The 14,209-nt window shown below is 62.9% G+C and overlaps 1 protein-coding gene across 1 annotated transcript in view; it reads right to left on the minus strand.

Annotated features, from left to right (window-relative positions):
* Positions 1–14,209, minus strand: part of LRP1 (LDL receptor protein 1) — a 116,766-nt gene that overhangs the window by 43,538 nt on the left and 59,019 nt on the right. Inside the window, exons 33-50 of the mRNA XM_037229625.1 lie at positions 13,979–14,076; positions 13,255–13,377; positions 12,560–12,781; positions 12,219–12,325; positions 11,464–11,576; positions 10,890–10,966; positions 9,411–9,469; positions 9,221–9,353; positions 8,541–8,729; positions 7,892–8,161; positions 6,462–7,370; positions 5,512–5,692; positions 4,677–4,881; positions 4,124–4,313; positions 2,423–2,536; positions 1,940–2,080; positions 1,424–1,473; positions 1,231–1,372 (exon numbers count right to left, since the gene is read on the minus strand). Coding sequence (XP_037085520.1) covers positions 1,231–1,372; positions 1,424–1,473; positions 1,940–2,080; positions 2,423–2,536; positions 4,124–4,313; positions 4,677–4,881; positions 5,512–5,692; positions 6,462–7,370; positions 7,892–8,161; positions 8,541–8,729; positions 9,221–9,353; positions 9,411–9,469; positions 10,890–10,966; positions 11,464–11,576; positions 12,219–12,325; positions 12,560–12,781; positions 13,255–13,377; positions 13,979–14,076 — 3,323 coding nt within the window. The remainder of the gene's footprint in view (positions 1–1,230; positions 1,373–1,423; positions 1,474–1,939; positions 2,081–2,422; positions 2,537–4,123; positions 4,314–4,676; positions 4,882–5,511; positions 5,693–6,461; positions 7,371–7,891; positions 8,162–8,540; positions 8,730–9,220; positions 9,354–9,410; positions 9,470–10,889; positions 10,967–11,463; positions 11,577–12,218; positions 12,326–12,559; positions 12,782–13,254; positions 13,378–13,978; positions 14,077–14,209) is intronic.

Genomic DNA, 14,209 nt, shown 5'->3' on the forward strand with positions numbered 1-14,209 from the left:
GTAACACCACTTTGGTCATCAACTGAGATACAAATGCAAAGCAAAACGGACGCGTTCCTTGTCATGAGAGGGAGCCAACAGAATCTGGCTGAGGAGTTGTAAAAATTCCTTTTTGATGAATGATTGGTAATCATACCTGAGCGTCCGTTCGCCCTCTATCTCGTGTCACACTTCGGTTACGCTTCATAAAAACCTCGCCATCCATGCGTAGCGTAATTCGTAGACGGTGGCTTAGGAAATGTATCCTTCACAGAACACAACCGTATAATTCGGAACGGTTCAGGACGTGAAGACTTGAATGTTCGTACAATGAAATCTACAGGAAGTTATGTTAGAACTGCGAAGTTTATCAGAAACCACCTTTTTCATATCAAAAGAAGCTCAGTTATATTGGAACCGTAAACCAATCGAAAACCACTTGCATGAAAGCCAGTTAACGAAATGATCGCGGATTTAGCGACATTCCCTAACACGACATGATGACGTAAGGTTTTAGGGCCCGCCGACATCAAACGTGATATTGCGCCCACCCTACTACAAGACAGAAAACGTACGTTTTCATGGGAAATACGATGCACATAACACGGTCATACACCCCCAGCGTGAAATGATTACAATTACATGCGATCGCTTTTTGCCGCCCGACATGTTCTTAGGGGTCTTATGGGTATCAGTTGACATCGTGCCGCCTATCGCTGGTGGTCGTAAGTCCGAAAAGGTCATAAAATAGTGATTTTAATTCATGCTTCGTTTGTTGAGAAGCATATTCGACCATCAACCGTCTTCGCAATAGTGTCGAGACAATACCATAAAACACCTCCCATGATGCCCGCTGTTGCTCTGCTATTACATATTACATATTGCCGTGCGAAGTCACAAATATTTTGAAGACCTTTCACAGGCCGTTATGAAGGAAAAACGCTACACGCTACATAATTTTTGGCGAAAAAAGTAGACCTGGGATGTGACTGAGGACAATGAGAACAACTACAATGGGAGCAATGGAAGAATGGGAACAATGGCACTTACCGGGATCGCTTTTATTGCAACCCCCCTGTCTGCTGCAAGACTCGCTTGCCACGGTCATCGCCTAACAGCCTGCTCCCGCCGCGGACCTGCGCTCCCTCCCTCCTCTGCCAGTAACTCCGACAGCTTGGGCGCGACGGTGTCACCGCCTGGCGAGGCCTGCCGACACCAGCGGACGCTGGCGCCGCCGCGCCTCACACTCACGACATTCCATCTCGTCGCTGGCGTCCTTGCAGTCCTGCACCTGGTTGCAGCGCTTTTCGTGCGGCACACACTCGCCCGAGCTGCAGTGGAACGGCGGCGCCGTGCCGTCACCGTCGCCGGCGCCGCACGAGCACGGCTCGTCGGCGCCGTCGCGACAGTCGGCGCGGCCGTCGCAGCGCGCCGTCGCCGGTACGCAGCGCGCGCCGTCGCAGCCGATGAAGCCGGCCGGGCAGGTGCGGTTGGCTGTCGGCGAGAGCGGACCGTGAGCAGTGCGAGGGAGCGGGGAGTGAATGAGGGGAGCAGCGCAGCTGGTCGGGACTAGCCGTCTGCCTCTGAGACTGCGAGCTGGGCCGAGATGCTGACATCCGAGCTGAGGCCCAGCTGGCGTCTGGAGGCTGACCTCTGAAACTGGCGGTCGCCACGGATGATTTTTTCAAGAGTATTTTGGCATATTCCACTATCTCCCAAGTCAGCGGGTGCAACACACGGTCCGGCACAGCCCCTCACGCCGAGCACACTGAGGTCATGTAGAGACCACGAGGAAAAGTAGGGCTGCGGTAAGGAAGTGATAGGGACGAGAGGGCGGAGGGGGGGGGGGGGGGGCAAAGAGGAAATACGCGTCACACAACGTGGGAAGAGAAGGCGCAAAACGAGACTGCCGATACCAGGCGCGCCGAGCGGGGCAGACGGACAAGGTCGCGCTACTAACCACAGTCGTGCTCGTCGCTGCCGTCGGGGCAGTCGTCGGTGCCGTCGCAGGTGAGCTGATACGGCACGCAGCGGCCATCGTCGCTGCCGCAGCGGAACGAGTCCTCGTGGCACGGGTCCTCGCTGCGAGAGCAGGTCCGCCCTGCCAGCGACCAGCGCCGTCACACGTCATTACGGTCGGCGACAGCAGACATCCAACAGCAGAGTGAGTGGGCACCAGCGTCGTCCTCTCGCCACGGGGCGCACGTAGCCCAGAGACCGGCCAGTTCAACTATCCGTCCACGGGTTCCAGTTCGCTCTTACCATGGAACTTTCACTCGAGCTTTGACTTACCGCACCGGGCACCTGCACGCATTCACACACCGCACAGTGCCGCACGGCTCCGCGTGCTCATCGGACGGCAGGCGTATGAGCTGACGGGCCGCTGACGGTCGCGACCGTCGCTCAGTGACGCCGAGCCGCCGCAGTCCGTCGCGGCACTGACCGTCCTCCAGCAGGCGGCGTCCCTCGGCGCATGCGCACTTGACCTCGCCGCCGGCGTCCAGCGTGCACACGTCACTGCAGCCGCCGTTCTTCGTCAGGCACGGGTTGCTGGGGCCTGGCGAGGGGCGGGGGTGGTAGTGAGCGGCGGCGCGCCATGGTCCCGCGCGGGGAGCGCAGCGCACCTCGGCCCAGGGCCGGCGTCTGCAGGTCACCGACGCACCGGTGGCAGCCGTCAGTCAGTCGACCGTCAGCAGGGCGGTGCACGTCTAGCAGGAGCAGGAATTGGCAAGCATGCGGACGCAGGCTGCGTGAGCGCGTGGTCCCACCGAACCACACCATCCCTCCACCAGGGATGTCGCTACAGCCGGCAAGAGCTTCCTTCTCAAACTTTTTTTACCAGTTTTGGGCCGGTTGATACCGACATAACCTGACAAAAGCTCTGAAAACAAAAACACTTTAAGCCTTGTAGCTGTTGGTTGCAATACAATTTTGGAATTTATTTCATTTTGTACCAAGCGATCTGATCACACAGCAATATGATCAACGGAAGATGCGGCTGATATGGTCTTATCCGGTGCTGTATGGCAATGGCCAATGACTACCTAATGTGGTGCAACAATGTTCTTACAAGCTAAAATGCAAAATCACTACCACTTAAAAGCATTTATTCATTGTGCTGCAGCCTTGCAAATGCGTGAAACGCGCATTAATTCATGGGCATTAGCAAATGTGGCGCGCTGGCCTTCTATGGTGCTGCAGATTTGGTGCATACAATCAACGAAATGCCTTGAAAAACATACCCTCAGAATCTGGGTTTGTGCCAGCGTCTGCCAGTTTAAACCATCAGCAGTTTCTGGAAGCCGATTTAAGCCGGTCAAAACAGGCTGGCAAACACCGTTTCAGCCAGTTGTTGATAATGATGCACCCTGCCCTCAACACACAAATCGAAGTACAGGCAGTACGGGGAGCGTGGAGTGGCGCCGCGGAGCTGGACCCCTGCGGTCCTCATCTCACGGCGTCGGACCGCTGCGGTCCTCATCTCACGGCGCCGGACCGCTGCGGACCTCATCTCACGGCGTCGGACCACTGTGGTCCTCATCTCACGGCGCCGGACCGCTGCGGTCCTCATTTCACGGCGCCGGACCGCTGCGGTCCTCATCTCACGGCGCCGGACCGCCGCGGTCCTCATCTCACGGCGTCGGACCGCTGTGGTCCTCATCTCACGGCGCCGGACCGCTGCGGTCCTCATCTCACGGCGCCGGACTGCCGCGGTCCTCATCTCACGGCTTCGGACCGCTGTGGTCCTCATCTCACGGCGCCGGACCGCTGTGGTCCTCATCTCACGGCGCCGGACCGCTGCGGTCCTCATCTCACGGCGCCGGACTGCCGCGGTCCTCATCTCACGGCGTCGGACCGCTGTGGTCCTCATCTCACGGCGCCGGACCGCTGCGGTCTTCATCTCACGGCGTCGGACCGCTGTGGTCCTCATCTCATGGCGTCGGACCGCTGCGGTCCTCATCTTATGGCACCGGACCGCTGCAGTCCTCATCTCACGGCGAAGCACTGCACGCGGGGCCGCTGAAAGCCGACCGTCAGTCAGTAGCGGCAGGCCGCGACCCCCCCACGCCGGGAGCGCGCCGGCCGTTGCGTGCACACCACGGCCGCCGCGACCCGCTCGCATCGGGCGCCGAGCGTCACTCACAGGCGGAGGCCTCGCGGCTGACAGCCACGATGCCCATAGGCTGGGCGACGTCACGCAGTATGAAGCTGGGGTCGCGGCCGGCGCGCTTGTCGGCCCGGCCGACGGCGTGTCGCACCCAGTCCGTCCAGAAGATGTGCTCGCCGAACACGGCCACGTCGAATGGGTGGCTGGGCGTGCCGGACAGGATCACCTGCCAGCAGTGGGAGTCACTCAGCAGGCCGGAGCGCACAAGGGAAGCGGATCAGGCCCTGGTCTCCACACTGCGGGACGCGGCAGACGCGAGGCAGAGGCAACTTCTGGATTTCTGACTAGAGTAACAGGGGCTTCCCCCATCCAACCAGTCCGTGTTGGGGACGTCATCTCGGGGGTCACCCACCACCAGTGACTACTTCCAGCCCCGCCCAGCTCTGTCCGGCGTCCAGGCCGCTTCGCTCGCCCCGCTCACGAGCTGCAGTCGCGACCCTCGGCCATCCCCCGTACCGCGCCCCAACCACCTCCCGTGCACACCAGCGACCTGCTCTCCCTGTGCGCCCCGCCGCGGCCGCCAGCGCACCTCGCGTCCGCTGCCGTCCAGGTTGGCCCGTTCGATCTTGTCGAGCCGCGCGTCGGCCCAGTACAGCTTGTGCGCCGGCTGGTCGATGGTGATGCCGTTCGGCATGCGGATGTCGGTGTGGATGACCGACATGACACTGTGGCCGGCCAGCTGGGCGCGCTGCACGCTCGGCGCCTGCGAGTTCCAGTTGGTCCAGTAGACCCGCCTGCCGGACACCGGTGTGGTCGGTTTGGTTCGGTTCGGGTTCGATTCCCGCAACGGGCAGCTTTCAGTGGCCCGATCCACGCCGTGACGTGGCAGCGATGATTGCCTCAGCAGCCATGGCAACACGTTTTGGACCTTGAGCTGTCTGGCAGCCGACGGCAGTCCGAAAACCCTTGAGTGCATCCTCCATGAGCTATGAAATTACCAATGGCTGAAGTGAAAAATGTCCCGTGTCACCCGGGCCCGGGCAAAGCAGTACTGAATGAGTTGATCGTATCACCGCAGTATCAATATTCCACTTCAGCATCTAAGAATTATACATCCGTAGCTACTCTTCTCTTGCGCTAAGAAGCGCGATTCTTTGCAGGGAGGGAGGGCGCGCCGCCGGCCTCCGCGCGAGGGAGGTGCGCGCGCGGAGGCCGGCGGCTATCACCCCTAACAATCGGGTCATTGTAGTCGCCCAGCTGCCTGGGCTGACAGCTGCAGAGCTGCTCTGATGGCCAGCTATGGTCAAGGTCGGCTGCTCCGAGCACGAACTGCCCAGCTGCGTGATGTCCAGCCACCCGGTAACAATCCCTCGCCATCTCCCAGCTGCAAGTCTCAGCAGCTGCCCAGCTGCCGGCGCGCTGACCTGTTGCAGCTGTCGATGGCGATGCCGCGCGGCTTGTCGGCCTCGTCCAGCGGCACGAGCAGCTGGACGCGGCTGCCCGAGTGGCGCACGTTGATCCTGCTGATAGCGCGGTGGCTGCTGCACGTCCAGTACACGTCTCCGTGCACCGGCTCGAACGCCACGCCCTCCACCGAGCCCTGCTCTGCCAGCGGACAGGCACGCACGGTCAGCCTTCAGGTCACGCAGGGTCAGGTCACGGCGGGACGAGACGGACTTGGTCCTGCCGGTGATGACGCGGCCGGAGTGGGGCTGGCCGAGTTTGGGACTGGCATCGGGTCAGGTCACGACACATCACGACACTGCAGGTCAGACGACATCAGGTCATGTCACTGCAGGTCAGACGACATCAGGTCACGCCACTGCAGGTCAGACGACATCAGGTGATGTCACTGCACGTCAAATCAAACGCTTCTCGGGCAGAATAAAGGAGCATCCACTGACGACACGTCGGATGATGTACGGACTCGGATCAGGACAACTCACCAGGCCACGTCACGACCATCGGGCCATCACCAGGCCCATGCGTCAAATCAAACGCTTCTCGGGCCGAGTAAAGGAGCATCCACTGACGACACGTCGGATGATGTACGGACTTGGATCAGGACAACTCACCAGGCCACGTCACGACCATCGGGCCATCACCAGGCCCATGCATGACCATCAGGTGCATCATGTCACATTTTCATATCCGCTAACATCACGCACGTCATAGATAACGGCAAAACACAGCTTTTCAGCACGTAGTGTGTACACTACACGTCAAATAGGCAAAACTCCGCGAGGAATCACCGACTCCTGTGCACCAAAGCTGACCACACGGGGCGACCGTCCGGGAGCTGAACTGCAGCCCGGTCGCAACACCGCTGCCCCGAGCCCCGACGTGTACACCGCCGTTGGCCGGCTCTACTCACGATCGGCGATCACCCTGTGATCGGAGCCGTTGAAGAGCACGCTGTTGATGCTGCCCCGCTGTATATCGGAGAAGAAGAGCCGGCCCTGCGCGTAGTCGAACGCCAGCCCGATGGCGTTACGCACCACCTGTTTCGTGTCGATGGCGGGGAACGGCGGCGCGCGCGTCAGCTCCGGGAAGAAGTGCAGGCTCTCCACGGCAGAGACGCGCGAGAACATGAGGAATTCGTCATAAGGTCGGCAGCTGACGCCGTTCTCGGCCAGCCGGCCGTGCGCGCACTGGCAGCGGTGGTCGCGCGGCGCGGCGCTCTCGCCGAGGAATACGCACAGCTCGGCGCAAAGGCCGTTGTCGGCGCACGAGTTGATGCGCGCCTGTCGGTCGCGGCTGTACACCTGCAGGTCGCGCAGCCGGCGCAGGCCGCCGCGCACCGTCTCCACCTGACTGAGATTGCCGACGGGCGCGCGGCGCACGCTGCCGCCGTCGACGGCCCGGTCGGCCCAGTAGAGGAGGCCGGCGTGTAGCGAGATGGCCGTGGCGCCGGCCACAGCCTCGCCGTCGGCCAGCAGGCGCGGCTCGCCGCCGTCGGCGTGCAGCCAGCCCAGCCGCGCCGGCGCCGTCAGCAGCCAGTAGAGCGTGTCAGCGCGCACATCCAGCGCCAGGTCAGCGCTGGAGACGCCCGGCGTCCAGGCGCCGAGCGTGGCCAGCACCTCGCGCCGGCTGCCGTCCGGCAGACTTCGCTCGATGACGCCCGAGGCGCCGCGCCGGTTCGTCCAGAAGAGCCGGCCGGCCGGGTGGAAGCAGATGGCGTCCACGCGGCTCAGGTTGCCGCGCGCGATCACCAGTCGCAGCGCGGTGCCGGCTCGCACCATGTGGATCGAGTCGGTGGTCGACTCCGACCAGTAGGTGTTGCCTGCAGGCGGCGTGGGGTTACCTCCGTGCAGCGATAGAAAGGAGCGGTCGAGCGTCGCGAACGGCGTCCGCAGCAAATTAGCAAAACATACCGGGCTTCACATCCAGCATCACACGATTCCCTGGGAAGTGCTTTAATGTCTTTATGGCCACTCGTTGCTGATGCTAACGCGTGGACCCTGAACTTGTCGCACTTACACACGCACCACTCCCCACCATTTATCCAACCCGAATAGATGACAGCAAAGCAGCGGCAATACCGGCGATAGGATCGGTGAGCTTCCGCTTCGATGTTCCGGCAGGCAATCACCCCCCTCCCCCCTCGAGAAGTGTGTGACTGGACCTCCGCAACATCGCCCCGCCCCCACTCGACCGCAGCTAACCCGCGACCTGGAGTTCACTGAACAGTAACCTAGTCTCAGGAGTGACCTTGTAGCCCAGCCCCCGCGCCGACTGACCTGTAACCCAGCACCCCTCCCCATAGACTGACCTGTGACCCAGCCGCCTCCCCCGCCGACTGACCTGTGACCCAGTCGACGGCCAGGCCGGTGGGGCCCTGCGAGCCCCTGACGTCGGTCGCCAGCCGCGTCAGGTTGGACCCGTCGCGTCGCACGCTCAGCAGGTGACCGGCGTCCTGGTCCACCCACACCAGCCGCTGGCGGGCCGCGTCAAAGTCCACCGAGTCGGCGATCACGGTGGCCGAGAGCGGCGGCAGCACGGGCTCGTCGCCGCCGGCCAGCGGTACGCCCAGCACGCCGTCGCCGCCGGCCACGATCAGGAAGTCGGAGTCTCCTGCGGGCGCGCCGAGGCGTCACCAGAGGTCGCGACAGTCACATAGGTCAGAGGGCAGAGTTGAGAGGTCGGACGGGTCAAAGCCGGAGGTCTGAGGTCGGAATTAGAAGTCAAGAACGTCCCGCGAATCAGCGATCCACAGGAGACAAGGGGAGACAATATGGCCCAATATGATCAGAGCCACCAGCTGGGTCTGGAAAATGCGGCCAACGGGCCACTCAGGAAGTCGTACAGCTGATCAGCACACACCTACCACTGCCGAAACACCGGCTGCCCCGGACCTGTTCGCACAGTGCCTCGGCCCGCCCGACCTGACCGCGTCACTCCGCGGTCCGCGGCGCGGCACCTGACGCGTCGCCCACTCAGTGACGTTACTCACCATTACACGTTTTGCCACCGACGGGATCCAGTATGAAGCCGACGGCGCAGCGGCAGCGCACCTCTGTCGGCGCCACGGGGAAGCAGAGGTGCTGGCAACCGCCATTGGCGTCGCTGCAGGCGGAGACGCGCGCCGGCTGCTCGGCCGGGTCGTACACGCGCAGAGAGAGCACGTCCGCGTCCGAGAATGCTGTCCAGAGCACGGGGCGGTCAGGGGGCGCACCCGCCACGGAGGCAGCCCAGCGAGATAGCCTCATCAACCCAGCTGGGGCAGCAGAAACGGGCGGAAGCCGGCTGGCAGCAGCCGCGTAAACAGGGAGTCTGTGGGATTCCGTCGCTGCCTGCCACGCTGCACTCCGCCCACTGTCAACAGCAACCATAAGATCCATGCGCATGTGTCAGCGCAGACCGCGCGTTCCGGACAAGCCCGGGGCTACTGCAATCTGATGCCTCACCCACACAGTCAACACAACGCACGCTGCCACTCATGCGTGTCCTACGTCTCTCCTTGGCTAACGCCCGTCATCACATAAACTGCCGCACCAGTGCCGACAAAACGCCGCCACCGGTGCGTGGCGACCCCCCCCCCCCCCCCCCCCCCCCCCTCCATCCACCCTTCCATCAGTCTCCCCGCTAACATTCGCTGCAACCCACGTCGCCGCGCCGCCGCCGCCGACCGACCTGTGCCGTTGCGAAGCGGCTGCGGCTCTTCGCCGGAAAGCAGTACGGATGTGACGCCACGCGTGCCGGCGTCGGCGTAGTAGAGCCGGCCCTGGCTGACGGCCACGGCCGTCGGCTGGGCGTCCTCCGGCAGCGGCACGGCACCCAGCGGGCCGGCGCTGCCGCCGGCGCCGAGGTCCAGCCGGCGCACGACACGCTCCTCCTCCACCCAGAGCAGCGCCGGCGCGGCGCCCGTGGCCAGACTAAGCGCTGCCGGGCACATGGCACCGTCAGAGGGCCGGCTTTGTGAATGTGGTCCGTGTGGCAACCACCACCGGCGTCACACCCCGGCGCGCCGGTGGGTCGGCGCCACGGCCCGGCGCGCCGGTGGGTCGGTGTCACGACCCGGCGCGCCGGTGGGTCGGTGTCACGACCCGGCACGCCGGTGGGTCGGCGTCACGGCCCGGCGTGCCGGTGGGTCAGTGTCACGGCCCGGCGTGCCAGTGGGTCGGTGTCACGGCCCGGCGCGCTGGTGGGTCGGTGTCACGGCCCGGCGCGCCGGTGGGTCGGGCCACAGGCCGACGGCGAGCTTCACACTTGTCCGTTATGTTTATTTTTCTTCACTGAAGTTCATTTATTGACCAATTATTTCAAACAGTGGCTTATTGTTTGATTCCATGCAAGCACGAATAAGAGCATAAGTGCACTATTGCGAAATGACGGCAAGACGACCAAGTTCGAATATTTTCAGTCATTCCGCCGATGAGGCCGCGCCATACGAAAAGGCCTGCGTGCCACCGACAGGAGGAGAGGTGGCAGATCAAGGACACCCGCCGCTGCCACGCGGCAAACACATTGACGCACAGTGGCACGTGGGGTGAACAGGGACCGGATCGCCACCAGAGCCCGCGAATCATTAAGGGCCCGGAACACAGCGAGGCTGTCACGGTGGGCGACAAGGTCACTAACACCGCGCCAGCCCAGCGCTTGGACAGTCGCCGCCATTGAATCTCGCTGACGAGCCTCGGCAACGATCCTGACCCTAAAGTTTGCCACCACAAGCACCCCATTTGAAGCACACGCTGCAGTGACACCACATACGGAGGCAGGACAGAAAGTAAGGGCAAACGTGTGACTGGATATAGAGTTTAATAAAGCCAGGCGCAAGGTAGTGACGAATTTTACGAAAGCAGAAAAGGGAGTTGCACTTTTGACGATATGAGATATGGGCATGAGAAAACGCTGAAGAGGATAGAACCGATTAAGGATTCCTAAGGGACGTCGTGAGTCAGCACAAGGGAAAGACCACTGCCTCATCCGCATCGGCTGGCACCCCTGCATGAGCAGTCTGTCAAACACAGCCGGGCTTCGCACGGCAGTCCATCAACCCCCGTCCGGCTTCGCGCGGCAGTCCGTCAACCCCAGCCCGGCTTCGCACGGCAGTCTGTCAACCCCAGCCCGGCTTCGAACCGCAGTCTGTCAACCCCAGCCCCGCTTCGAACGATCAACTAATCCGGCGCTGTGCGACGCGTCGCTCGCCCCCGCCCCCCCCCCCCCCCCCGCGGAGCCTGGGGCGCACACCCGTCCCCAGCCCGGTCCCGTCCCGTCAGCCCGGTCCCGTCAGCCAGGTCTCGTCAGCTCACCCGTCCCCAGCTCGGCCCCTGATGGCCGGTCCCCGTCGCGTACTCACAGGTCAGGCTAACCGGGTGCGCAGCGTTCTCCCAAAGCACGGTGACGTTCTCGCCAGCCATGGTCGCCCGCATCACCCTGCAGCACAGACGCACGCGTGAGAGCTCAAGACCGTTGCGCGCGGCCGGCTGCCTGAGCCGGCCCGCTGTGGTGGCATTGGCGACAGCTATGGGGCGTGTGTGTTGGCCGCTAGCGTTAGAGCGACGCGCGCGGACAACAGCAGTGAGAGCCAAAACGCAGCCGACGACAAGGATAGACGCGCGGCTTTTCGACGCCCGTCCAGCACCGTGACTCTGGGCTTCAATATCGATCAGTTACAACGGTAGTGGTCCAGTCCGGCAGACGTCTCACGTTAACCAAAGCGGGGGCGCCAGCGACCAGGCAAGCCAGCGACCGATGGAAACACTGAGCCTTCACTCGGCTCGACCTGATCCGACATGGCCAGCACAATTAATAAAAGGGGGGGGGGGAGAGAGCAACGTCCCAACTTATTCCGTGTCCCAGCCCGACCCGACGGGCCGTCGAGCCGGAGCATTGGGGCGGCTCGACCCGGCAGTGACCGCCCGCCGGCGCACCTGCTGCTGGCCGGACCGTGGCTCAGGTAGAAGAGGGCGCCGGTGGCCGGGTCCACCTGCAGGTCCGACAGCCGGTCCGTTTCGGAGGTCACCAGCGTCGTGTACAGCGCCCCCTGCGACCCAGAGGCGAACGCTCAGAGCAGAGCCGCCTCACTGATTGATTGCGGACACCGCAGGTGACTGATCGGTAATAGCCACGGAACAAAAAACAAAAACAAAAATAGAGGGCAGTGCCGTTACCAAAAATGACCGCAGTTATTGCTTTCAATCTCTTATTATCCCACTCGAATCACATGGGCGCGGGTAGTTACGCGAACTTACACCCAGGCAGGCAAGCGGACATGCTGAAGACATCGCGTTATTATTGGCAGGCTGGGACCACGCAGAGACCGTTCACCCGTCGAAAGGCGAAAAGGCTTAAGCAACATTGGGTCAAATAGAACTTCGGCCTTTGCCCTTCGAATCGCAGCATTACTTTGCCTCCACCAGCAGAACTCCGAAGCCCACCCCGCCCAGCTATCTTGGGCTTCGGGCAGGTCCCCGCCCGCCCATCCCCGCCCAGTTGTCTCGAGCGCCGGGCAGGCCCCCGCCCGCTCATTCCCGCCCAGCTGTCTCAAGCTCCGGGCAGGCCCCCGCCCGCTCATCCCCGCCCAGCTGTCTCAGGCTCCAAGTGGGGCCCCCCACCCTGCACCATGGCTCCACGGCTGTTCGGTGCCGCACCGGGCCCGCCGCTCGGCGGCGCCGGTTAGTCTGACCTGCAGGTTGGTGGCGGCTATCTCGGAGCCGGCGCCGCTTGGCGAGGCCGCCGCCACGAACAGCACGTCCGATGACCAGTCCACGGCCACGCCCGTCGGAGAGGACACTGCCGACGCCGTAACGCATATGACGCGACAACGTACGGCACGGCACGGCACGGCACGGCACGGCACGGCGCGGCACGGCACTATATAGCGCGGCGCCGCAGACTGACGCAATACGACACGGCACGGCGCAACACGGCTTGTCACTACGCAACACGGCACGGCACGGCACGATGGGACCCAGCCCAGAGACGGGGGGCTGCGTGGGACTGGCCGCCGGCCACGCAGGCACCAACCTGACACGGGCTGCTGTGTGGGTCCGCTGACCAGACTCTGGGCGCCCACCTGGGCCCCTCTGTCAGCCCAGACCACCAGCCGGCGGCGCGCGTGGAAGTCCAGCTGCACGGGTCGCAGCACGTGCGGCGCTGCCACGCGCGGCAGCACGTGGTAGAAGCTCGAGTCGAGGTCTACACCGCGCACACTCTCTTCCAGACCCATCAGCAGGATGCGCTCGTTCGCTGCCGGCGACCGCGAGTCAGGTCAACGAAGATGGCACCGATGGTGCCAAGCGGCGGGCGAAGCGAGGGTCAGGAGGTGACGTGCCGGTGCCGGTCACTCGGCCGCACGGCAAGGTTTGTTGCACTAGTGATGTCATGCAACCACAGCGTACCGTTGGGAACGTCCTGGACATGCTCCTTCGAGCGGTCCGTTATGCTCGGAGGGTCTGGCTTTGTTCCGCTTGCTCTGCTTGGGTCTCTTTGCGTGGAAAGCGTCAACTTTAGTCCAATACAAGGAGAGGAAAGGGGACATCGGAGCCTTGCGCACGCCGATCCACAAGGCCCCCGGCGACCGCGGCTGTTCGCTTAGAAGTGACGGGCACATACCAGATCAATAAGTCGCTTCAACACATGCAGCTACGTGTACAATGCCGTCCCGTAACCGGCCAGTATACGTTGTATCTGGTGCTGACGCGGGCGGGTCCCGCACTAACCGACGCATGTCTTGGTGCCGTTGAGCTTCATCAGATGCGGACAGTGACACTCGAACGAGTCGCTCTTGTTCAGCAGGCACAGATGCGAGCAGCCGCCGTTGCGGCGGCCGCAGGGGTTCCTCGCTTCGAACAGAGACAGGAGTTGTGAGCTGGCAGTCGTGCGGACCTCCCCCTCCCCCCCCCCCGAGTCCACACAGCAGAAAATTGGGGACAGCAGCTGAGATCAGCCAAACTACACGACGTTTCATAGCGGGACAGAGGACAGACATCACGGCAGACGTCGAGACCGTCTGGCAGTCCAGACGCCCGTCCACGTTGACCGTAGGCGGGCGTCTGAACCTTCAGTCAATGTAAATCCAATAACGCAACACACGCAACGGAAAACCAGCTCAAGTGAGAACGCCCGCTTGCCGTCCAGCTCGCTCCCCATCCGCTGTAAGCAACCTTCTACACCGACTGATAGTGCTGACGCGGCCTGGCTGACGCTGATGGAGAGGTATCGTCACACCATCGGGTCTTACCCCCCACCCCTCGCCCCCTGCCCATCGCCGGCCCTGAGCCGAGCCGACTGCACGCGCTTTTGTCGCGGCCGACACCGGCTGCTGGCGAACGGACCGAACTCAGTCGCAAGTATTGGCCTATTTGAAGCACGCCACAGAGCCCGGCTGGCGTTGCGTGTAGCAGCCCGGGCAGAGCGAGCCACACGAGCGTGCGCGCGCCGTACCGGGCGGCTGACGCGTCGAGTGCAGGATGTGGATGTCGAACGGCTGTGTGATGGTCATCTGGATTGGGTCGACGTCGCTGCCGTTCCACTTGTTCGCCCTGCCAACGGACGGCGTCAGACGACCGGCCGTCTACCGACCACGCTCTGACTCAGGACCACACTCTGACTCAGACTCCGGACCACGCTCTGACTTCGAACAACACTGACTGTGACTCCGGACCATACTTCGAC

This window comes from Pollicipes pollicipes, unplaced genomic scaffold, assembly GCF_011947565.3.
Source record: "Pollicipes pollicipes isolate AB1234 unplaced genomic scaffold, Ppol_2.1 Scaffold_6138;HRSCAF=7277_pilon_pilon_pilon, whole genome shotgun sequence".
In the NCBI taxonomy this organism is placed as follows: Eukaryota; Metazoa; Arthropoda; class Thecostraca; order Pollicipedomorpha; family Pollicipedidae; genus Pollicipes; species Pollicipes pollicipes.